General features: G+C 36.0%; 1 protein-coding gene and 1 pseudogene across 7 annotated transcripts in view; both read right to left on the reverse strand.

Moving 5' to 3' along the window:
* EPS15 (epidermal growth factor receptor pathway substrate 15) overlaps positions 1 to 26,146 on the reverse strand; it is a 144,974-nt gene that overhangs the window by 46,592 nt on the left and 72,236 nt on the right. For all 7 annotated transcript variants that reach the window (XM_045064509.1, XM_045064508.1, XM_045064506.1 and 4 more), the window contains one exon: positions 11,245 to 11,317. In XM_045064509.1, the coding sequence (XP_044920444.1) occupies positions 11,245 to 11,317 (73 nt within the window). The remainder of the gene's footprint in view (positions 1 to 11,244; positions 11,318 to 26,146) is intronic.
* On the reverse strand, positions 19,393 to 25,796 carry LOC106003920 (annotated as a pseudogene).

Here is a 26,146-nt window from a genome sequence, read left to right on the forward strand (position 1 = left end):
AAGATAAAATTAAAAAAAAAAAAAAAAAGTATGGAAGAAAATAGAGATCTCAGTGTAGGAAGGAATTTCCTAAAGATGAATCATTTTTAAAATGCTATATTTATTTATGTACTATACTTTATGTTTAATGACAAAAGCTACAGAAACTAAAACATTACAGTGGGAAATCTCTGTACCCTCTGCTTAATTTTACCATGAACCTAAAACTGCTCTAAAGAAAAAAGTCTATTTAAAAAAAAAATACAAAAGAGACCTCGGCAAATAGATGAAAGCAGCCACTGCCATTATCATTACCACATGAAACAGAGCAGCCAAGATGGCCTGATTTATATGTCCTCTAACATTTGGGCTTCCTTGCCTGGACCACAGAAAAATCATTTGAGTGGCTATTTTCCCAATTCTCTGAAGAATGGTACAATACTAGTACCACTGCAGATATACAGGAGAGAGATTGTTTATAAAAAGGTTTCCAAAAGGAATTAGGACTTAATTCTCTCCAGGAACCACAAGTGAGGAAGAAGGGATTGATAACTCTAACACATGTTTTGGCATGAGGTGGACAGAGATCTCAAAAAAGATGAAATAAAATTGTGAACACAAATTTCTAAAAATAATGGTATCTTTTTAATAACATACTATTCAAAGACCCCATCAAGTACTCATCAGAACAAGAATCTAAGAACAACAAAAGAAAAACTTAGAAGATAGTCTCTGAATGACTGCATGACTACACAAAACAAGGACTTCTACAATAGTCCTTATAATGTGCGAGGTATTGTCCCAGTCTCTTTACATATATTAATTCATTTATAATCCATATGACAGATCTATGAAATAGGTACTATTGTTATTCACATTTTATGGGTGAGAAGACTGAGGCACAAATGGACAAGTACTTATCCAAAGTTACAGTTAGCAGGTAATGGATTCAAAGTAGGTTCTACATATTCCAGAGTCTGAGTCCTTCATCACCAAGTTACACAGTGTCTATAGATCAAATGTCTCACAAGTATGCCACTATTTTTCAAATATATGTATATGCTTCTCTGATTAAATAAAACATCGAACAATGCTTTTAATAACTTATTTTTACTTGTATTTTCTCAACCAACTGATTGATCTAAAAATGCAATTACTATCATGCTGCTTTCTTTAAAAAGTTCCCTTTAAAGGGCCCACACAATGGAAGATCATGAAAGTCTCTTGTGTGGACATTCGATGAGTCTATGTGATTACAGATTCATAATGGTAAGCTCCATTGGTACTTTATCATTAGTCTACCGGCAAGCCTAAATTTTTTCATGCCTAAAATTATTAACCTTGCCGATACTGTTAGCTGATCCACACTCAAAATTAAGATACAGTTTTAGATATGCACCTAGCATTGGCTCTCAATAGTTTTCACTGTCCCTTCCTTGATTCCTATTTTGTTTGTTTCTTCTTGTTCCAAATGTCCCACTTTCTTTAAAAAAGTAACCCATTGTAAAGGAGAGTTCTTTAGTCCCTCTGCAAAATATATAATGGCTTCCTCTTACCTGTAGGCTAAAGTAAAACTGCCTACAAGATACATCAGAACCTTCAATACTGAGCCCCATGTTATCCTTCCTCTTCTTCTATTACCCTCTTTTCCTTACATTCACCTGTACCCCAGCCTCAATAAACCATCTTCTTTCTCCAAGAGACAATATACTTCAATGTCCCAGTGCCTTTCTTAAGCCATTTCCTCTGCCTTGAGAGTTCTTGCACACCATCATTACCTGGAAATACTACCCATTCTTCAAAGCCCAGCCAAACCTAATCTCTGACTCACCCTGAGCCTTCTTTACTGTATTCTTATCGCAGTTTGTCCTTAACCTCTATTATCACACTTACTACATTGTATTATAGTTACCTCTACACACTAAACTGAAGGACAGAGCCAATGTCTCAACTTTCTTTGAGGTTCTACAATCTAGTACAATGCATAGCACATTCCAGAGGATTAATTAAACAATGATATGTAACTACCACAAAGTTCCAAGTACCTGGTAGAAACTCTTGGAATATGTGCCTGAGGTTGATAGAGAGGATTTCATGTTCTTTTACTGTTCTGTAAAAACCTTTACTCTGCACTTAAACTATAAGTCAATATTAACACTAACATCAAAATGACCTATGATAAATGCTTTTTGTTAAATTAACATATGCCTCAATTTCTACACTGGTTCAATATTTTCATGATCTATAGACCAAGATTGATCTGACATTTAAAATTTCCATTATATGGAAATAATTTTTACTGCTTTAGACAAATTACTGTGGCATACACCTTTCTTGTGTTTTTAAGCTTATATATTTATATTTTTTTTACATAACACTATGTACTATTCTTATTCTTCAGGAAAGTGGAATAACAGCTTCATTTTAACGCAGTAGTTGGGAAAATTAAGGTGGTTTGAAAATTTCTTTTAAGTAAATTATTAAATATTTTTTTAAATGCCAGCTACAGCTCAAGTAATTGTATTAGTTTGGGAATATAATCCATCATAAAAACCTTACTTTGGTCATAAATTTATTATACAGTTTATATATAATGATATGCTAGTCTAAAAAGCATTTTTTAAGAATCCTGTGGAAAAATTTTTTTTCTTTCCCTTTAATTAAAAATGTTCAGGAGTGGGTAAAGGAAAAAATATCTGTTATTTAGTCTCATCCTCAAATACTTTAGACTGATTTCCCACCGTCTCCCAGCCCTCCCCCCACCAAAAAATCTTGGGCTTCATCTCTAATACTATTTAATCTTTATAAATAGATGCAATTTTGATGCCTCTACTTCTATTGCAAATCTGCTTTTTTTTTTTTTTAAGATTTTAATTTATGTATTTATTTGACAGAGAGGCAGACAGGCAGGCAGAGAAACAGAGGAGGAAGCAGATAGCCCGAAGACCTGCTGAGCAGATAGCCCGATGTGGGTCTCGATTTCAGGACCCTGGCATCACGACCTGGGCTAAAGGCAGAGGCTTTAACCCACTGAGCCACCCAGGTACCCCGTAAATCTGCTTTTTTAAAAAAAGATTTTATTTATTTATTTGACCGTAAGAGAGAGAGAGAGCACAAGTAGGGGGAGTAGGCAGAGGGAGAAACAGGCTCCCCACTGACCAGGGAGCCCCATATGAGGCTTAATCCCAGGACCCCGGGATTGTGACCTGAACCAAAGGCAGATGCTTAAGAACTGAGCCACCCAGACACTCCTATAAATCTAATTAAAAATAAAATCTACCTTAAATGGGTCACATAACATAAGAAAATGTCTAGGGGGAGGGCGCTAGTTAGTTAGAGGGACTCAGTCAGTTAAGCAGCCAACTCTTAGTTTCAGCTCAGGTGTGATGTCAGACTGAGTCCCTAGTAAGGTTCTGCACTGAGTGCAGAGTCTCTCTCACTCTGCCCCTCTCTTTCCCCTGCTCTTTTCTCTGTCTAAAATAAAGAAATAAAATCTTTTAAAAAAAAGGAAATTTAAGAAAAGAAAATGTCTAGGACCTAATGCTAATTTTTAAAAGCTGAATATGAGGCATGTATAGTATAATCACAAATAAATATAAAGCCATTTATGTATATTCATAAAAATATAACAAAATGTTAACAATGGCTCTTTGTAAAATGTGAAGTTGTAGGGTGTTTTAAATACTTTTCTGTATTTTACAAGATTACTATGGACCCATATTACTTTTATAACCGGAAAATGTCAAGTTTGGAGTTTTTAAAATATCAAATACCTCTGGCAGTTTCATACCAATATAAAAATATTCAGATGTTTCAGATATGACCGAATTTTATGTAAGAACTACCAATAGTAGGAATAATGCTGGTTTCCTTTAATAAATAGAAACATTTTTCAAAACTAGTTTTTTAGTGAGCTACTTTAAATACACTCTTTGAAGATAAGTTTGTGCAAAAGGAATGGGAATAAACAAGCCTATATAATATTTACTCATTCTTGACCTTTCTTTTCCACAGAGTAAACAAATTCACTCAAATTTTCTAGGCTCACTTCTTAGCTGCAGTAAAAATCCACATAGTAATATCTATAGGCTTCAAGGGAAAGGTTATTGAGAAAATACCTCACCTTAGTGATATATTCTAAGCTGGATAGATGTCCCTATTAAAACTAATTATAATTAATGTTTCTTTATGTTTATTTTTTAAAGATTTTATTTATTTATTTATTTGAGAGAGAGAGAGTGTGCGCGAGCAAGCGAGCGAGCCGGGGAGGAGCAGAGAGAGAGGGACAACCAGGTTCCACGCTTAGTGCAGAGTCCAACTTGGGGCTTGATCTCACAACCCTGATATCATGACCTCAGCCAAAATCAAGAGTAAGATGCTTAACTGAGTGAGCCACTCAGGGGCCCCATCTTCATGTCTATTTCTAAATATAATAAAAGATAATCACTTGGCGCATTTGGGTGGCTCAGTCAGTTAAGTGTCTGTCTTCAGCTCAGGTCATGATCCTGGAGTCCCAGGACTGAGCCCCACATCGGGCTCCCTGCTCAGTGGGGTGTCTGTTTCACTCACTGTCCTTCACCCTGCTTGTGCTCTCTCACCTTACTCTTGCTCTCTGGTTTTCACTCTTTCAAGTAAATAAATAAAATCTTTAAAAAAATCATCTCTTAAAAAGCGTAACACTAATCCATACACAAAAGGGCCTACTCTTTCAGGAAGCAAACTTAAAAGTTATTAAATTGCACAAAATCAAAATTAACAGATGCAAACATACATACTACAAGAATCAGAATCAAATTTCACTGCAAAATTACTTGTAATGCTACCACCACTGAAATGCAATTTCCCTATCAATATCAGTATTCCCATATTCTTGGCTATTTTATTTTTGGTATAGTTTGCTTATCCTGAGACTAAGTGAAGGTAACAAATGCACATCTCCTTCTTGGCGCACCTGCCCAAGCCCCCCCTCTGCCAACCCTGCCCTTGATTAGGGCAGTCACAGACTCTCCTAGCAAACAGTATCTTCCACTAACTAGGATCATTGTCTCTTAACTTTAAGGTAGTCCTTTGAGAAAATCCTCTTCTGATTCAGTGCACGACTTCAGCACTATCAAATGCCATCCTATCAAGTAAGTGACTGAAGTCATTTGCAGAAGCCTTCCTGGTTATGCTCTACTTTCCACGGTCATGCTCTACTTGCCTATCTGTGCCACCAAAAGAAGAAAAGGAGGATAACGGCAATTAAGACTCTTGAAAGAATGCAGTGAAAAAACTACAGTAATAGAGTGCCAAGGTCTGTTTTAGAAAAATACCAAAGCAGCCACATCCAAGGTTCCTCATCAAAGAAGGGATCTTTGAGCTAGTATCTTGGCTTTATTTAAAAAGAACTTTCAAGGAAAACGTCCTGTTTTCTAGAAATTACACAAGTTAATGAAAATGATAAACTCATCCCCATCCTTCCAAATCCCATGAAGTGTGACAAAGGTAGTAAAAAACAGAATTTAAACAAATACATAAAAACTCTTAGCTACAGTAAAAGAGTAAAATTTATTTTAGCAATCCAAGTGAGTTATACAACTGAAGAAGTAACTTAAGTATTAAACCTATTAAGCATTAGCAACATGAATACATTTGCATCTGTTTCACATAAAATACAGAATAAAAAATAAAAATACCACCAACTTATGAATACTCACTTAAAAACCCCAAAGCATATATAAAGACATGTACTTATACTAGTATATCTATACCTAAAGAATTATTAATGAGAACAGGGGGAATTTTAAGTATTTCAGTAATCTTATAAAAATGTTATTTAACTGATTTTTAAAATTCTACAGACTAATCCCAAACTAGAAATAATCAGGTACATTCATTATGTTGGCCTAATTCTCAAAATGGAAGTTATAGGAATATTCTTTTTTTTCTTTTTTTTTTAAGATTGTATTTATTTATTTGAGAGACGGAGATCACAAGCAGTGGGGAGTGGTAGAAGGAGAAACAGACCCCCCTGCTGACCTGAGAGCGGACTGTGGGACTCAATCCCACAGTTCTGTGATCACGACCCTCGCTAAAGGCAGACACTCAACCAACTAAGCTACCCAGGCACCCCTACAGGAATATTCTTACTATTAAAAAAGTACCAACTACAGAGCAAGATGTTTAGGTCAAAGAACAGAAAGGAAGTCTATTAAACTAGGTGGGTGTTAGAAATCCTCACCAACAGCCTGCCTTTATTTCCCAATCATATGCTTCGCAGCATGTTCTAAGAGCATTATCGCTAGGAAAAGAATGTTGAGCTCATGTATCTAATTTTACTTCTACCCAAAATAAGTCATCCCTCTTCATCTAAGGGGAAAAAAAACAACCCAAGTGATTAAAATGAACCAAAAAGGGACAATTACTATGATTACTAAATCTTTACTGATAAAGTACAAATAAGTGGGGGGCCTCTTTTGCAGGACAGTAGCATGAACAAGCATGAACTTTACGGAAAAGTATGACTTTATGAACCTACCATGCTCTCAATTCTTTCTGTGTAAGGTTTCTGGGTGTGTCTTGGCTATTTTTAATTTCATCTACAAAACTGAAATTTACTCATTTCTATTGTGAACAGCTTCCTTAAATTTATCTCCATCTAATAATATATTATCAAATATAGTGAAAGAAATTTTCCACAGTACAATTTCTTACCTTAAAGAGTTTACAATAGAGGCTGGAAGATACTGGAGTCACACACACCACATAGCACAAGAAGATAACCTACTGGACATACCATCTAGGTAAATACACATTCCTCTGGGAGTTCCAACATAGGAAAGACTGATATAGACTAATAGACAGAGAAGGAAAACTTTTATTTAGAGAAGTGGTGGGATTTGAGCTGGGCTTTAAGGCATGGGCAGAATTCACATAAGCAGGGAGACAGGGAACATTCTAGATCACAACAGATCTAGAGGGTAGAAATAAGAAAGAGAATGTGTAGGGCACACAGACTAGAGGCAGACAATAAAAAAAAATAAGTAATATAAGAGGAGGATCTGTATCTCATCTTTTTTTCCTACCTCCAATATATCCATGAGATATGACATCCTCCCATCATTAACAGCAGCAGTGGGCAGCAGTAAAGATTTTCACAGCTGAGAGTCATGATACTAAAATTGGTTTAGGAAGAAGGGCAAGAAGAGGATGGGCAAGAAGAGCCTTATGATCTGATTTCTAAATTTCAGATGTTAGGTAAAAGGGTGGCGATAATGAGAAAGAAAACACTTACAAAAATAGGAGAGTCCAAAACTGAAGCCAATTTTTTTCAACAAAATGAGACTCATTTTAGACACATTGACTTTGAAAATGATAAACATCAAAAAAAAAAGAAAAGAAAAGAAGATGATAAACACCAAAATGTTTAACTGGAGATGTGAGATTAGAGAGTAGAGGGCTTGATAAATATTTGGGAATTACCAGCATATGGATGCCAGTGGTATGAAAAAGGAAGGGAAGGTATCAGTCCCTGGCATCGAGGTATGTATTAAGGTATGTATCAGTCCCTGGCAAAGGCAACAGAAGCAAAGGGTCAGACAGGCAGGTGACTATCTGGACTATCTGACAGAACACAATTCAAGAAAGCAGGAACCAATGCAGAAAAGACCAACGGATCTTGCCTTAAGATTATTATGGTTCTGGAAAGAAAAATTAAAGCACAGTTGTATGGGTAAACAAGCAAACTAAAGAGGATTACCTGAAAGGACAGGAAGAGGAAAAAATGGCCACATAAAGAAAAAAGAAAAGAAAAAGCGAAAAACAGGTTGGTAGCTAACGTGGCAATAGTAACAGAAAAACAAAAATCAAAAAACAAAAAAGGTTATTTTCAAACTGGTGAGTCCTGTGTGTAGACAGCTCTAAGTGAAGAAAGAAGTCAGAGAAGGAAGAGCTTGATGATGAAGGGAGGATAGATAATAAGTAGATAACAGTAGGGTATAGAATTCTATTACTAACCAGAACATTTACTGAACTTTTACATGGTACCAATCACTCTGAGGCACTGTAACTGCATTATCTCATTTTATTCCTACAGCAACTCTTAAGTATTTGGTATTTTTATTCTTCCATATTACAGAATAGAAAGCTACTGTGTAGAGTGTTAAATTACTTACTTAGGGTTACAAACCTAGGAAGAGTCAGACCCAGAATCTGAAATCAAGTTTGTCAGATACCATGTAGTTCCTACAAACTTTTATGCAACACTGAAGAAAAGTACACAGGAGAGTGAATTCCTAATTCCTTAACCACTCACAAGAAAACTTTAATAAAATTGTTTATAGGCAATTTAAAGTAGGAAAAAACGTGGGTCTGCCTTCTCCCCTTAACAGAAGTCCAAACCATATACCTTTGAGATAGAATGGCATTTTATAGCTTTTTCCCCTTGGATCACTTTGGGCCTACTTTCTCCACAGAACTTGATGAACTAGCAGTATACCTCATATGCATTCACAGTGATCATTTCAGGAAAAAAGTTGAAGTTAACCACTGGTTTGTTTTTCAAGAAAAAAATCTTGAACTGAAAGTGCTCAAGACTGTAGTTCACAGGAATACAGATAGGAAACAAAAATTTAGGAATTAATTATGTAGCAGATTTCCTAATTTATCTGTATTAGGACTAAAGACTACAGAGATACAAAACAAAAAAGAACTAGTCTTTTGGCACTTTGGTTACATCTAAAACCTGGTTTCTGTGCTTGAGATATGAGCTCATATAATTACTATCTATGACTTTATAAATGCAAAGAAAAGCAAGAACACTCAAAAAGCCAAGTTTGGATTAGGCAGATACTCACTAATAGGTCAAAACTACCTTATTTTTCTCCTGTCTTCACTTAGGCATTTCTCATTTAGAAAGTGGGGTCAGAAAGCACTGAAGTTCTTTGATTCTGCTATTAATTAATAATTCCAGTAAACTGCTTTTTGCCATAGAAATTAGAAAATAGGGGCGCCTGGGTGGCTCCAGTGGATTAAAGCTTCTGCCTTCAGCTCAGGTCATGATCTCAGGGTCCCAGGATTGAGCCCAGTGTCAGCCTCTCTGCTCAGCAAGGAGCCTGCTTCCCCCCTCTCTCTCTGCCTACTTGTGATCTCTGTCAAATGAATAAATAAAATCTTTAAAAAAAAAAAAAAAGAAAGAAAAGAAAATAGAGCACTAGCACTAGTTACTTACAGATATTAATTATCCATATCATTCCTTAGTCTGTGCCTCATTACCACTGGGTAAATCAGAGTTAATCAATAAGTAATGAAATCTACTTATTACCACTTCTGCTTCAGAAAACTGTGCTTCAGAAAACTGAAAATAATCACCAAAATTAAAAGTTTTAATTACATGTAGATGTCATTTATCCATGTCATTCTTAGTCTAATGTCTCTTTACCACGTATAATACAGAGATACCTGTATAGGAGTGGAATGAATAATGAATCTACTAATACAAAACTTTAATCCAAAGTTCTCTTTTCAACGAACTTATGTTCAAACATTACAACTTGGTCTGTACTAAGCATGCTCCAAGATGTCTTTTATTTACAGCACCCAATGAAGAAAATAGACTCCCTCTGCTAATTATACATTCTGAATATAGCAAAGCTTAAGATTTAACATACACCTTACCACTAAGTGAAAAGGGACAAAAAAAATCATGAAGAAATTTTGTCGAATAACAAAACTTCTAAAATTGTAAGAAATCAAATATTCAAGAATAGCCCATTTAGCCTGAAAGGAACAATATAAATTTCAGTATTGTTCCAAACCAGCCTTGTAAATTCAGTCTCAAAAGATGCAGAAAAACCAAGGTAGATGTACATAAATAACAAAATACTGTCCATCAGAAAAACCTTCACACTTCGAAACCCTATCTGGCTAAATTTAGAAGCTGTCCCATGTTACATCTGTATTTCTTCAGATTAAGGAAATTTTTATAGATTATTTTATCTCCCATTCTTAAGCTATTTTCAGTAGTAACTGCTTAAAGTCTGTGTCTCTTTTCATTTCCTAAGAAGCTCAAAAACTGCATGGAAATAATGTAATGGAGGTAACCACCCCCCATTTCACTACCACAAAGGGAAATATGTTAGTGATGATCTCTTGACTTTTCCATCATCTTTAGGAAAATTCCAGTATATACAGTAAAGGTAGCAATCTAATAAAATAACCAACTTGTAACAAGTCTCTTTGGCTTCTTCCTCAATCTCTCAGTAAATTATTCTCTGCACCCAGGCATAACACATCTCATAGACAATCTCGCTGCATGTCCTACATCAAAACAAAACAATGGATCTACCAATTTAGAGCTTTCATTCATTTAAAACTATCAGCACAAGCACAGAAATCCAACATATAAGTAACATGTTTTAAAAGGCCCACCCATATGCTTTTACTGGCAACTGATAATAGTGCTTCTACATCCAACCTCCTGTATGTGCTGGTATAACATTCGGGCAACAGTGCCCAAATAACATGGTCACATGCACTGTTTATTGCCCTAAATGCAACACTGCTCAATTTTCTATTTTTTTTTTTTTAATGTTTGAAATACCCTTTTTTGTACCATTTCTCAATCAGAAACTAAGGTTTTATTATCTTTTCTATTTGTAAAATGAAGGTACTTAATGCAACACTTAGTGAAAATGAATTAAATCTCATTATGCTAAAGTTTAAGCTATCCTGGCTACTATGCAACTTACAAAATGCTATTTTAAATTGTTTCATATCATTTCCCACCCTACCAGTGTTATGAGAAACAGCCCTTTAAAAATACTAGGTCTCCTAGCTAACAAAATTTCACATTCATAAAAAGCAATTTGTGTTTTGATGATGATGGTGATGGTGATGATGATGATCTCATTTAATTTTATCGGTATAATAATATTTACATTACAAGTCATTCAAACTTACCTTTAATGATATGATATATAGGTAAATATTATCTTAAAAATACTTTCAAAACTAGAAATTTATGCTAAAAAATACTGCTTTCTCATTGCAGTATAATCTGTGCAGGCCAGAATTCAGAGAAAAACTATCATTCTGCAAAAGGCAAATATTTATGTCACATAAATAACAGGTATTTTCTTGACCTACCCATCAATACCACAACCATCACACAGTAAATGACCCTATACATTTAAAATGAATCCTTCTAAATCAGAAACAGAATACTGAATTTTAGTATATGTGCTGCCGAAGCGAGCACCAGAATACTGAATTTTATAGTTCACTTACCTGAACCTCGCTTGTCCTCTGTTTGATAGTATCTTCTTTCTCCTTAAGGTCCTGTTCCACATTATTCTTTTCCCTAGAAGACCAGCAAACAATGCAAGAATATTTGAGAACATCAGCTACAGCCGGTATGGTTATCCATCCTCCTAACCCTGAATCGCTTTTTAAATACATAGTGAAACATTCAATTTTTAACTGAAGGGCAGAGTTTTCCACCCTCTTTTAATTATTTATGGAATAGAAATCAATATAAGCTCTGTTTGTTAAAAAAAAAAAAATGCTTTCTCACTAAAATGTGGTGAAAAGAGAATAGATTAAAAAAGGAAGAGGAGAAAAATAATCAATGAAACACTCAGGTTTCACTGATCTCACTGTTGCTATGGAAATGATGTCCAATGAAAACTGCTGGTGAAAAAAGGAGGGGTTGCATCAGCTCTGTACGCTTAACCCTTAAGTACCACTGTCAAATCAAATGAAAATGGCTAATAGAAATAGTCAACAATATTAAGGAAAAGGACATTTTCTGAAGTGTTAATTTCCCCTTAAATCACTGGTGTGTACCAATTTTAGAATGAAAGAACACAGAAGAAATGGGTAAGACTTTCAATAGACAATCCATTTGCTCCATCAAATACTGCTCTACTCAAAAAAGCTATTTTAGGACCACTTGCCAATTCCAGTTGATCAAATACATAAAACAAGGTATACTAAGTAAAAACAGAATCACATTTAGCATTTATCTCGTTCTATACTCTTCCGATCAAAAATACTAGGATCCACTTGTAGTCTGAGATATATTATCTAAATTCTTACATGCTTCCATCAGAGCTACATTCCTAATGAATGAGTCCTAAGCAACCTTAGATTCAGAATTACAATATAAAGCTATTTCTTTTGGAGTAATAAATTTAACTGCTTGTACTGAAATCACACACACACACACACACACACACACACACACTGACTTGCTCCCTTCATTTTTTTTTTTTTTCTTTTTTACAAAACGAGAGAAAAATCCATAGAATTCTACAGCAATACATTTTTGGGTGGGAGGAAAGGTAAAAGAAGGCAACATGAAGAAGGGGGATGGCATTTAAGAAGTCATCCAAACTAGTTCTGCAGAGTTCCTCCTTAGAGCTTCAAGCCTATTATTTCAGTTTCATCCCAGACATCATCCAAACATAAGCTCAGGCTCCATTAAGCTGTAGCATAAAGGAAAGTGGGGGAAATTACACCAGAGAAGATCCTTAAGGGGCAACTTAATGCTATATTTACATTTCTCCCCTTTTTGGGGTGATATTAAATGTAGACAAAAATCAACCGTTTTGGATATGCAGGCATAACGTTCTTAAGATTTGTAAGGAAGAAAAAAGCCCAAGAATAAAACCTATTTGTATACTGTTACTTTTAAACACTTGAGATGGCCAAGGAGCTCACTAACCATTTCTCAAACGGGTCGCAATGTGGGTCGTGATGTTGCTGAGATTTTAAATAGTCCCTTACCATGTGAATCACTGTTGCAGCCCATTCCTCCCATACCTCAATCTACTTATTATGCAAAGGTCATCCCCACTCCCAACCCTTATAAAATTAGGTAAAATCAAAAAATAGAAATCACAGGAAGAAAAACCTAAATATACCACACAAATTCAGCAACCTCAATCTTGAAGAAAAAAAGAAATTTTTCCTTCCCTCCTTATGTGAGCATAAGAATGTTTTCATTCCTGCTGCAGCATGTCAGAGGTAAGTCACATGAAAAACTAGCCCCCTCCCCACAACTGCAAATTCTCAGAAGCATTCCACACAGGGCAAGTATCAATTATGCCCCCTCGTTTTTGAAGGTAGCTAATAACAAAAATAGAAAATATCACAGCATCACAGATCAGCACCACACACTAGTATGCATGTTTGTATTCAATCCTTTCTGCTTCTGTTAACTGCTGTTACTGACAATGTCTACTCAAAGATCAAGTGTGCAGGCAGGAAAACAGGGCTACAAGAAAGCAGTGAGCTGACAACACAGCCAAGAGAGAAGAGTAAGAGAGCTTTTTAAAAAATAAAAATAAAAAAAGGAAGCTAGCCGGGTGACAAAGAAAACAGATTACAAAGGACTATCAGCTCTCACCAACAAATAATACAATCTCTGTTTGGGTAAAATGAAGGAAGGTTAAAAGGTAGAGATTCCTTTTCATAATTTTGGGTGCGGGAGTAAGGGGAGCAGTAGTGATCTCTCCAAACATTCCCATTTTTGTTTATTTCCAACTAAACAAAAATATGAGATTGTTAGGCATTAATTCTCACAGTACTGAGATCAATTAAATTTAACTTCTAATCCACTTTTATCTAGTGAAATTCTGGTCTCCTAATAATTCTTTTATTATCAAAACCAAGTAGTGTATGATATATTACTAAAGAGAAGATGTAAAAAAAACCAAAACAAACAAACAAAAAAAAAACATCGGTTCTATTACTATTAAAACCATCACAATTGGAAATCTGTCCTATAAATGAAACTAAAAATCAAATTATTTTCTCATTAACTTAGATTATAATTTCAGGGATGTTGTTCTGTGATATTCCATTGACTCTTCTTTTTTTTTTTTTTTAATTTAAATACAATTAGCCAATAGTACATTATTAGTTTCAGATGTAGAGTCCATAGACTCTTAACCTCTGTAGCTATCCTTCTCATTTCCAGCAAGTAAGAATGGCTAAATACTTTTAGATGCATAAAGATGCTTAGGTGCAAGAGAATGGGACGTGGGTCATATTTCTTATATTCTCCTTTCTTTCAAATAACATATATTTTTCTGTGCATAACTATACAAAGCTTTCTGTTTATCATTAATAATTCAAAAACCTAATCTTTTCAAGATTCTGTGCCACATTAAAAAACATTTATATGCAGTTTCCCAAGGAGCCCACCAATACATGTGATAAGACAGATGCAAGATATATTTCAAAAATTGGTGTGTGAGCATTTTTCCCAAACCACTACTCATCCTGGATGACAGGAAAAGCTCTTGTGTTTTTAGCTTAGTAACTTCCAGAAGAGAAAAGGAATGATCCTACATACCTCCTATCTTAGATTATCTCTGTGACCCTGTTAACTCCCAAGATGCTGGCACATCCTAAAAAATCCACAAATACCAAAGCTTTACATAAAGAAAGGCTGGGGATAAGGCTCCCTAGTTTCCAAAAGCTGCTGGTTCTGATTTGGTGGAAGCTAATATGCGAACCAGCAAGAAAACCAAAGCCCAAAGTTGACAACTGCATAAATTTACGATGAATTAGTCAAAGCTATTCACAAGGACAGTGGGGACCCAAGTCCATGCAGTTCACTTTCATTTCTCCAGGCGCTGTTTATGGGGAGAAGGGAGTGAGCCATCTGTCTTAATTATGATATAATACCACACTGTCAGAGAAACAGATTTAAGTCACCTTCAAAGCCCTTCCCAGAAATATAGTTTTAGGGTCTTTTCCTGAAAATAAATCTTCATTGTTTTCCAACCAGAGAACAATAAAAAAGAGAAAACAGTTGGAAACTAAAAACCAGGGGCGCCTGAGTGGCTCAGTTGGTTAAGCGACTGCCTTCGGCTCAGGTCATGATCCTGGAGTTCCGGGATCGAGTCCCACATTGGGCTCCCTGCTCAACCGGGAGTCTGCTTCTCCCACTGACCTCTTTCCTCTCATGCTTTCTCTCTCTCTCTCTCACACACACAAATAAATAAATAAAATCTTGAATTTAAAAAAAAAAAAAAGATGAAGAAGAAGAAGAAACTAAAAACCAGTTAGTTAAAAACTCATGAAGGGTGACGCTTGGGTGGCCAAGTCAGTTAAGCGTCTGTCTGCCTTTGGCTCAGGTCATGATCCCAGCGTCCTGGGATCAAGTCCCACATTGGGCTCCTTGCTCGGCAGGGAGCCTGCTCCTCCCTCTGCCTGCCACTCTGCCTCCTTGTGCATGCACGCTCTCTCCCTCTCTCTCTCTCTCTCTCTGACAAATAAATAAATAAAATCTTTAAAATAAAAAATGTAGTTTAACTGCCAATAATCTCTTATCAAGCAAACATAGAAAAGCACGCTATTCTCATTATTCTTATTACTACTCTGGTCACTACAGTAGTCTTTAGTAAAGCATGTAGGTCGTACAGAGAACAAGAAAATGGGACTAAAAACTGGAGACTCAGATTCTCATCTGGATCTGCCATGAAACAGTTTTAGTTTGTTTGTTTTGTTTTCTTTTTTTTTTTACTCTGATTATCACGTAACTTTCAGAGCCTCAGTCTTCATTTTCATTATGCAGTTACTAATATCTCTACTATCTTAAGATTTGCAAGGTAAAATGTAGAAGATGTCATGTAATTAGGAAAAAAAGCAAGCTGTGAACCTATGTTGTGCCTGCTTTTTACTGATAACATTAACATTACTTAGAATTCTAAATAACACTGATGGAGGAATTTTTAAATTTGTTAAAAGGAATTATGGGCTGCAATAAAATTTAGAAAACATAGATAAATGCACAGAATATATAATGTAATCAGAAATTTCTGATTACAGAAATGGAATAATCAGAAATTTCTGCCCCAAAATCTTGCTTAATATTCAAATAACTACTCTCTACCTTTAGAAACTCATTATATGGTTTTCAAAGCATAAGATTTGGTGTAAAATAGCCCAGAATTCAAATACAGGTTCCATCACAGGGCATCTTACTTAAATCACTGTAGTAGCAGTTATTTGTTCTGGCTGACCCTCCCTTCTCCTAGGACCCAGAAATCCTGTTGGGAGACTGCTCTGCTCTTTCTCCCTTACCTATCACCTTTCTGCCTGAATAGTTCAAATAGAAGATGCCATCTTTTTACAGATTCAACCTCTCTGAGCAATGAATGACTTGCTGGGGACTGGCTCCTGACCAAAGCTTAACCATTCTCATTACACCAACTCACCACCACAGAGATTAATTCAAGAAAAAGCCCATGACTAAAGACAAGGCAATCAGGATCTTTATCTAGGATGCCTTTATTTGGAACTAATAGAAAACTATTATTACCACTATACTATCTACTACTACTATCATTACAATAATATACTACTAATAGTAATTATAATAACAGCAATATTATCACATGGAAACTAGCATTTATTAAACACTTACTACATAACAGGTATTACGTGATAAGCACTTTACATGGATTATCTCATTCATTCTTAGGAAGAATTATTCCTGTGAAATGATGGAGATGGGATATTTGTTGTACCTGCCTAATAAATAATAAAATTTCCACATAAAAACCTGACGTTAAAGGCAAGCAGACAGATAATCCTGGTAGGGCTTAGGCTCTGGCTCCTCATTATGATGGTTAATTCTATGCATTAACTTGGCTATGCCATGGTACCCAGGTATTTGGTTAAGGTTAAACAAGTATTTGGATGTTGCTGTAGAGACTTTTTTTTAAAGATATATTTATTTAGAATTGGGGGAAGAGAGAGGGAGAGAATTTTTAAACAGAGTCTCCACTGAGTCCAGGAGCATGGAGCCAGACAGGGGCTTGATCCCACAATCCATGCGATCATGACCTGAACCAAAAACAAGAGTCAGACACTCATCCAAGTCACCCAGGCTATTGTAAAGATTATTTTTTAGACGAAATTAACATTTAAATCAGTAGACTTTGATTAAAATAAATTACTCATCATAGTATGAATGGGCTTCACCCAATTAGTTTAAGGCCTTCATAGAGAAAAAAAACAAAAACAAAACAAACTGAGGTTCCCCAAGGAAGAGAGAATTCTATCACCAAACTGTCTTTGGACTTGAGCTGCAACATCAACTCTTCCCTGAGTCAGCAACCTACTGGCCTTTCCTACACATTTCAGACTTGCCAGCTCCCACAACTGTGTGAGCCAATTCCTTAAAATAAATTGAATATAGTATCTACTTTACATATCATATGTGGGGACTGCTGCAAGGAGTGAAAAAGAAATACACAAGAAAACTCAATAATACATCCCTATAAAACTTTAAGACCTATCTATTGATTAAACAAATACTGAATATTACTATATAGCTGTTACTGTGCTATACTTTAGGGCTACAAAAAAACAATGAGACAGGTATCTCCCATTAAGAAACTCAGAATTTAATGTATTTGAAGGGTCTGGCAGAAAAACGTAAAAAGATAATTATGATGCAGAATACTGGGTGCCAGAATGGGCAAGCAGAGGTGCTGTGGGAATACAGTAGATGGGTACTTGACTCTCCCTGGAGAGCGTAAGAAAAGGCCTACCTGGTATCAGAGAAGGCAGGATCATTAACCACAAAATAAGCTGTAAAGATAGTAAATGGTATGTTTACCAACAGAAATTACTCCAGCCTGGGCATGCTTTGAGACTTCAGCTAAGCTTTGAAGGGAATAATGAATGTTGGACAGAAAAATGGCGTTTCAAAATGAGGGAAAGCTTGTACAAGAAAGCACAGAAGACGCCAGCAAAATGGCAGACTCAGAGGCAGGCTAAGAAGAAACCTTCCCAAATTTGATAAAATACACCAATCTACAATCCAAGAAGCTCAACAAATTCCAAGCAGGAAAACCCAGAGACCCACACTGAGACACATTAGAATGAAACTGCTGAAAGACAGAATCTTAAAAACAGTAAGAAAGACTAGTCACATACAAAGGATCTTCAATAAGATTATCAGTGGATTTCCCAGCAGAAAACTCGATGACCAGAAGACAGTGGGATGATATATATGAAGAAGTGCTTTAAAAAAAAAAAAAAAACCTAAAAACACAATCTGGCAAAACCGTCCTTTCAAAATGACAGAGAAGTTAAGATATCCCCAGATAAACAATGGCTGAGTGACTTCCTCACCATTAGACCTGAGCTACAGGAAATGCTTAAGTGAATCCTTCAGGTAGAAATGAAAGATGCTACTAGGCAGTAACTCAAAGCCATATCAAAATATAAAGATCTTCAGTGAAGGTGTATATACATGGACAAGATCAAATACCAGTATTATTGTAATTTTGGTTTACAACTTCCCCTTTAAATTTTCTATAGGATTTAAAAGACAATGCATAAAAAATAATTATGTTAGTAGATACATAATGTATAAAGATGACTTATGACATCAATTACATAAAATGGAGGGGACAGAACTTAAAGGAGTAGAATTTTTTATGTGATTAAAGCTAAGTTGATATCAAGTCCAATTAAACCATTCAGTTTGGGAAGATGAAAAAATTCTGGAGATGAATAGTGGAATAGTTGCACAAGAATATGAATGTACTTGATGACACTGAATTAAATGATTAAAAATGGCTAAAATAGTAAATATGCTATGTATATTTTATCATAATAAAAATATAATGAAAAAGAATAAAGTACAGGGGCGCCTGGGTGGCTCAGTGGGTTAAGCCTCTGCCTTTGGCTCAGGTCATGATCTCAGGGTCCTGGGATGGAGCCCCACCCACATCAGGCTCTCTGCTCAGCAGGAAGCCTGCTTCCATCTCTCTCTCTCTCTCTCTGCCTGCCTCTCTGCTTACTTGTAATCTCTGTCAAATAAATAAATAAAAATCTTTAAAAAAAAATAAAGTACAGAGGTGAGACTAATTTATTTAAGATGGAGGGTTCATGTGTGGTAAATATAGCTGGAATGGAAGATCAAGGTCGGATAATAAAAGAATGTCAGTACTAGGTAAAGACAGTCTATTCTAATATACAGGAAAGGCGATTCCCTAAAGGTTTCTGAGCTGTGCTTTTCTGAACTCCAAATGGCATTATTTAGCAACATATTTCTTCTTTTTTTGCTGACTTTTGCTCTGTAGAAGTAGAGAGGAAGTAGAGGCTCTTACTTGCTCAGAAAGCTGATGACAATTGCTAGAAAGGCAACAGAACACTCGGACTCTGCTTATCTTGAGAACTGTCAGAAGTCTTGAGCTGGAGCAGGATAACAACTATAGAGAGTTGAGGAGAAAGTCTTTTTTTTTTTTTTTAAGATTTTATTTATTTATTTGACAGAGAAATTACAAGTAAGCAGAGAGGCAGGCAGAGAGAGGAGGAAGCAGGCTCCCTGCTGAGCAGAGAGCCCGATGCGGGACTCGATCCCAGGACCCTGAGATCATGACCTGAGCCGAAGGCAGCGGCTTAACCCACTGAGCCACCCAGGCGCCCGAGGAGAAAGTCTTGACTTGTACTTCAAACCAGCCTTTTGGTTTGAAACTTAGACAGCTTTTCACTCTAAGAATTCACAGCGATTTGATAAAAACTTGAATAAAAGTTTGAGAGTAAAGACACTGATTTGTAACTTTAAGTATTTAATTTCTCTAAAAGTTACCTTAAATATATAATCTCTGTATACTATATTCCATTCTTTCAACAGTTACTGAATATCTGCTAAATGCCAAACAAGACTGATGGAGGGCCCTACCCATAGTTTGCTGGGGAAATAACGTAGCCATTAATTATGAAACAGTAAGACAAATGCTGTGACAGTTTAAATGCGTGTGGTTCTCCAAGAATAACTAAATTTCTTAATTCGCAAAGCTGACTGTTTTAATGAGTTTTATTTTTTAAAAATAACTCAAAGAGTATGTTAATGGGCATAAATTACTAGCTGAGATCAGGGAAAACACAAACTTTGGGGTGTTGCTCACACACTGCTGCCCTGTCAGTGGCAGAATCCAAAATTTGATGGTTTGTTTTTATAAGGAGAAATAAAAAGCTTATTCTGTAAACCCCAACTAATTAATTTATTCTACTTATCTGACAGTACAAAAAGGGATGAAAAAAATAAATGTAAAACAAGGCCTTAATTTTCCTAATTATAAAACAGGGATAATAAAGTTGATAAGGAAGACTAATTTATATTACATCTAGAAAGACTTCAGCACAATGCACAGCACAGAAGAAGTGCTAAATGTCAGCTATTATTACCACCATTCTACTACTTACCAGTATAAAAGTACAATATTTACTAGCTTTTTAAAAGTTGCAATCAAGCATCCACAGTGATGGCAGTTAGGACTTAAATAAGTGGGTAGAAACCGATTCCTAAATTCCTTTTGGAGCTGAAATTTCTTGGTAGATATTTTTGTTTCCCACAGACAGAATTCAACACATCTTAAAAATTATTGCTCTCTTAAACAAGATAAGAGCCCTTTAATAAGCTACCAGTACCACAAAATGGAAGCAAATGTAATTTTTATAGAATATAAATTACTGAGACCAGAGCAATCCAAGACCAGAATATAAATGACTGAGACCAGAGAAATATAATGCAAGTCACATACATAATTTTAAGTGATCAAATTGCCATATATTAAAAAGTAAGAAGAAACAAGTGAAATTTATCATAGTATGTTTACTTAACCCTTACTTAGCCAAAATATTTACATTCGTTTTTGAAATTCAGCATATTTTATACTAACAGCACATCTTAATTTGGATTAGCCATATTTTAAGTGCTCAATAGCCAGATGTGGCTAGCGGCTATGTTTCACACAGCACAGACTTAAAACTTTAGCACGGAGGGTTTCAAATAAGTAAGTCTCCCTAAACAAAGGTTTTAAATGCCGAGCCATGCACTCTCTGTGAAAATTAATGAGACTGACTCCTTATTACCAACAAAAGTGCACTACAACCTACAGCTTCACTTACTCCATCAGTCATACCACTGTTGAGGTAGTCACGATTGAGATCTAATAGTACCTCAGATCTTTACAGGGCCAAAAACAGGCCAGGTTGGGTCAAATAAGCAAAAGAGCTCCAGATTCAATAATAAGCAATGCTCTCTTCCGAGCTAATGGTTTCTAATGGTATGAGAACTGAACTAAACCAAAAACATAAATTTTTTAGAAGTTCAAACTGTGTGCTAATGCTGCCTTAAATAGGTTTTTCAAAAATCAGTTTCTAAATATGACTGAGATAGAGAAATATTTAGGAACACAAATTCTGGCTACATAGTTCCAGTATCTCTTTAACCGGGGAAAGAGAGAGTTCGTTCAGCTACTGCAACCAGGGTTTGCTGAGCACCTATTCAGTAAATGCTATACTCTAAGTGCTGAGCTGCTTGGTGGAGATGATGATGACGATGACAACGATGACAATGGCTATGAACGTGTACTGAGAATCCGTCATGTTCCAAAAAGGTATTGAGCATTTCACATCGTATTAGTCATATTTCCATTTCACAGATAAAGAAACTGAGGACTAGATAGTTAATTACTTGGCTAAATCATGTCAGAAGCCAAACTGAGCAATCTGGTTGGAAAGCCATGCTCTGAAATATTATATTGCCTCATTAGAAAGAAGATACAGTCTGTGCTATCACACAAAGATCAGAATTTACTAGAGGAAGAAATATAATCCAGTATTGTAACCATTCTGACAGAAGGAAATTGAGCACTCTCTGAGCTAAGATAGATACCAAGGAAAGCTTCTTAGAAAAGAACTGTCTATTCTTCATCTGAAAAATTGGGATATAACTACTTATCCTTAAGTGATGTTGCAAGAATTAAATAAAAGAAATAATATAAAGCAGGCACAGCACAATATCTAATAACTATTACTGTAATTATCTACTCTGTTTACTGGCCCGAGACCAGGATAACAAACTGGCCTGACAGGATATAGCTTTTACTTCCTGATATTCTTGCTAAAAGGACAGAGACAGGAAGGAAGTAGAAGCTGACAGAAGACAAATAAATATTAACTCCTGCCTCAGCACAATTCACCAACACTATGCTATCTTAGTGAATGAAGCAAGTTCTGACTTTTCACTGTCAAGAACTTCTCTATTTGAGACAGTTTACTTTCAGAGCAAGGGTTCTTAAAAATGGACCCACAGATAGTTTTTAGGGTCTGGGAACTCCTGAAATAAATACAAAATGGTGTACATGGATACACATATTCTTTTGGAGGTGGCAGGGGCCTAAAAGCCTTTTTCAGATTCTCAGAGTAAATCCCTGACACAAAAATAGGCTATCAAAATATGAAAAATCAGGCAACTATATTTAATATCCCTGGGAGGATTAAAAATCCTTTTGTCTCTAAAATCCTCTTCTATAGACTTGAAAATAAGCTATTAATCAAAAGATCTTTTGTCTTTTCATCCTTTAATACATGGCTTCTGGTCTGCCATAAGCTTGACAGGAATTGAGTCTGTGAAATATTCTAATATTATAACATACTTCGATTCATTCATTCAACCAACTAACCTATACTGAGATTCAGTGGTGTCAGGTACTACATGCATTAACTTCTAGACCTATCCAAGTGAATAAGACATAGCCCCTGCCCTAAAGGAGTTCAAATTAAAATGAAGACCACAATAAAAAAAATGGTGAGTACTATTACAAAGAAATAAAGTTTCTAGAAGTAAAAAGAAAAAAGCAATTAGCAATCAAGATTTTAGTGAAGGTTTGAAAAACCAGATGATATTTAAGTTGGGTCTTAAAGCATATGTAAATTTTATAAGGTAAAAGGTATGCTCGGACAAAGAGAACAACAGGATGAGAAGCACAGTAAAATAAAAATGTGTGGCATGTTGATGGCGAGGTCCACCCACCACATGGCTTGAGAATAACTGAGAGTGCCAAAGGAAACACATGGTGTCTTCTCTCAAGGAGTCTGATGGTGCCCTAGAAGAAAGGATTCTACTTTACTGTAGGAGGTGGCTAAGACAAAAGAAAGGTCAGGAAGCCAAAGGAAAACCATGGAAGAAGAGCCGTCGTGTCATACTCAGAAAAGTAAGGTGGATCCAGATGGGAATAGGACATCACTAAGGGATCTGAGTTGTATTTTATACACCAGCTGGAGGTATAAGGGAAGGAAGGAGAGACTCAAAGCACAGAGTCAATGAGGAAGTTATAACAGTAATCCAGAGAAGAGATAAGGGGTTAGTAAAACCAATAGCACAGACAGGACAGATTTCAGCAAAACTGAAAGTTATTTTCTCATCTATTATATAAGCTAAGCATTAGGAACAGAACAGTGGACAAACAAATAGTCCTTGTGCTTAAGAAGCACATCGGTTAGTAAAAGATCCAAATAAAAGAGATGATTATAATAAAGTATTTAAATGCTATGATTACTATAAATAGTAAAACTATGTAAGATTTGATAACTATGAGGGTTAAGAGGTAAACAAGTCAGAGAAGGTTCCCCCTTCCAGAGGAAGTGATGTCTAAGGTGAGATTTGAAAGATCAGAAGGAGGTGATCATGCTAAGGAGATGGAAAGGTAGGAATGATTTTAAGAAACATTTCAAAGGTAGAAGAATAAACAGATAAGAGGAAGAAAAATCTCAGATTTCAAGCCTGAGTGACTAGATGAATGGTGACATCACTGAGAAAGGCAAAATAAATGAGACAAGGAGAGTGGTCAGGGGAAGACTGGGAAGTCATGTCTACTGGACATTCTATAGAAGGCAAATGAAAAATATAGGTCTTAGGCTCAGGCAGGAGATCCAGTATTTGAAAAGATTATGATATCCCACCTATATTTTAAGTTAATGGTCTTACTATTGGACAAAAAGACTACCATTTGCAACTTGGAAAGGACAGCAAAGTGTAATTTCCTGAATAGCAATGCTGATGGTTGTGCTAAAGTCCACGGCCACAGGCTACTCTCTGCTGGCTCCACGTCATGGTTCACAAAGCTTTAAAAACACAGAGTCCAAAGATGCTCCCTTGGTAAAGGCTTCTTTTTAAAAAATTGTGTGAGTGGTGAGAGCCCAACACCCATTTCACTCTAGTGCGATGAGCATGATGCTAACTAATACACGGAGCATGCCACCTGGATATGTGGATCACTACGGGTCGGGGCACATGCAAGTATGAGAGGGGCTTCGTCTAGACAGTTTATCCTTCACCTATTTTTTTCTGTACAGCACCCTGAGGTAAACCAATTTTAAATGTTTGTTTTGAGTAAACCAGTTATGACGATTTATGCTAACAAACTGAACTAGAAACCGTTTGAGCAAGTTTTTTAATTTTTTTCATTTTTCAGTTTTAATGCAAATGCCTGAATGTACTCAATTGTCAAGCTCTATGCATGAAAAACTGACCAGCCCAGTGAATTAATCATTAGCAAATGGAACTACAAGCAGTCCACTAAGTACATCCTGATCATTAAGGGAGTATAAGTATTTATATTATAAAAATGATACATAGCTTGTTCTTTAAGAGACAGGGCCACCAGGCAATACATGTAAATTTTGTGTATATGGACAGAACACATTTTTGACATTCAGTTTTGCTATCTAGAAACAATGAATAAATGAACTTGGCGGGGGGGAGGGCAAGAGGTAAATAAAAGATTCAATTTGATTCTTCTGGCGAGGTGAAAGGAGTTAAAAGCAGGTCATTCTTCAGTATTATCTGTGCAAGTCCTTCATAGTTAACTTGTCCATCTCCATAAATATCCACTTCTCTTATCATTTCCTCTACATTTTCTTCATCTGTTAGTTTTTCTAAGTTTCTCATGACATGACATAGTTCTGCCACATTGATTAACCACTGCCATCCTTATCAAAGACCTGTCAAATAACTCACCAATTCCTTCTTCACTGTATATTTCATTTTTCTAGCCATCATAGTCAAAAACTCTGGGAAGTCAATGGTGCCATTACCATAAGCCTCCACCTTGTTGAACATATCCTGCAATCTGGCTTCTGTTGGGTTCTGACCCACTGACTTCATGACAGTTCCAAGTTTCTTTGTTGTGAAGGTACTATCACCATTGTTTCAAATAGGGAGAAAGCTTCCCTAAACTCAGCAATCTGTTCTTCAGTCAGCTGATAAGCTATGGTGTGAACGAAGGGAGATGGAGCAAAGGGAGTGAGGGTGGCTGCACCAGCACAGGGGCTGGAACAGCAGATGGGGGTGCCACTGCTGCGGTTTGGTGTGCGCTCAGTGAACTGCCAATATCAAACAGCACTGAGCCCATGAGGCTCCCAGCACCACTGCCCTGGTATTACAACTTTTGCTTTTCCTTCTTTAGGTTAAAAATATCATGCTAATTTAACCTGACTGACATAATTAAATTCCTATATAGAAAATGTTGAAGGAATTATATTAAAAATGTAAAGAAAAAAATGACAAAAAGGCGTCCTGCCTCAAACTCTCATATTTTCAACTAGAAAACAACTTCATGAACCAGAGATGGAAACGCCTCATTTTCTGGCTAGTAACAAAGAACATTCTTTACCCAACTAACTCTTTAGGTTATATATATCGCTTTTCTTATCTCTTTTGATTTTCCATGGTCAAAACAAAATATTATTCTAAGAAACATACTCTTTTCTCATTATGCTCTTCTATTTCAAAATGCTTACTAGTATGCATTATAACGATCACAGAGAGGGAAAAATTAAACTGATAAAGCACTGTATTCATTACATAGTCATTACGATTCCATATTATGTATTATTTAGTTGCAGGTTTGGTCACTGGACTGAAATTACAAATCTTCATCTAAAAACCAGCAAATAAGGGGCTAATCTTGGGATGCCTGGGTGGCTCAGTCAGTTAAGCATCTGCCTTCAGTTCAGGTCATGATCCTGGGGTCCTTGGATAGTCTTGCATCAGGCTCCTTGCTCAGCCTGCTTCTCCCTCTGCCTGCTGCTCCCCCTGCTTGTTCTCTCCTTCTCCCTCTCTCTGGCAGATAAGTAAATAAAATCATTAAAAAAGGGAGGGGGAGGCTAATCTTTTATCAGATAGCAATGTAGTAAAAGCCATAAGCATAATCTGCTTAAAATTCTTTTTTCCTGTTTTATAGTTATACTTACCACATCCTGATATATTAATAAACAATTCAAAAGCTAAAGAGTAATACTATGGCACAGAAAAAATTGTTATTCACAATCACAAAACCCAAGATTTATAATGTAGTATCTTGAAGAG

The sequence above is a fragment of the Mustela putorius genome, unplaced genomic scaffold (genome assembly GCF_011764305.1).
Source record: "Mustela putorius furo isolate JIRA1106 unplaced genomic scaffold, ASM1176430v1.1 tig00003853_pilon_pilon_pilon, whole genome shotgun sequence".
NCBI classification, from domain to species: Eukaryota; Metazoa; Chordata; class Mammalia; order Carnivora; family Mustelidae; genus Mustela; species Mustela putorius.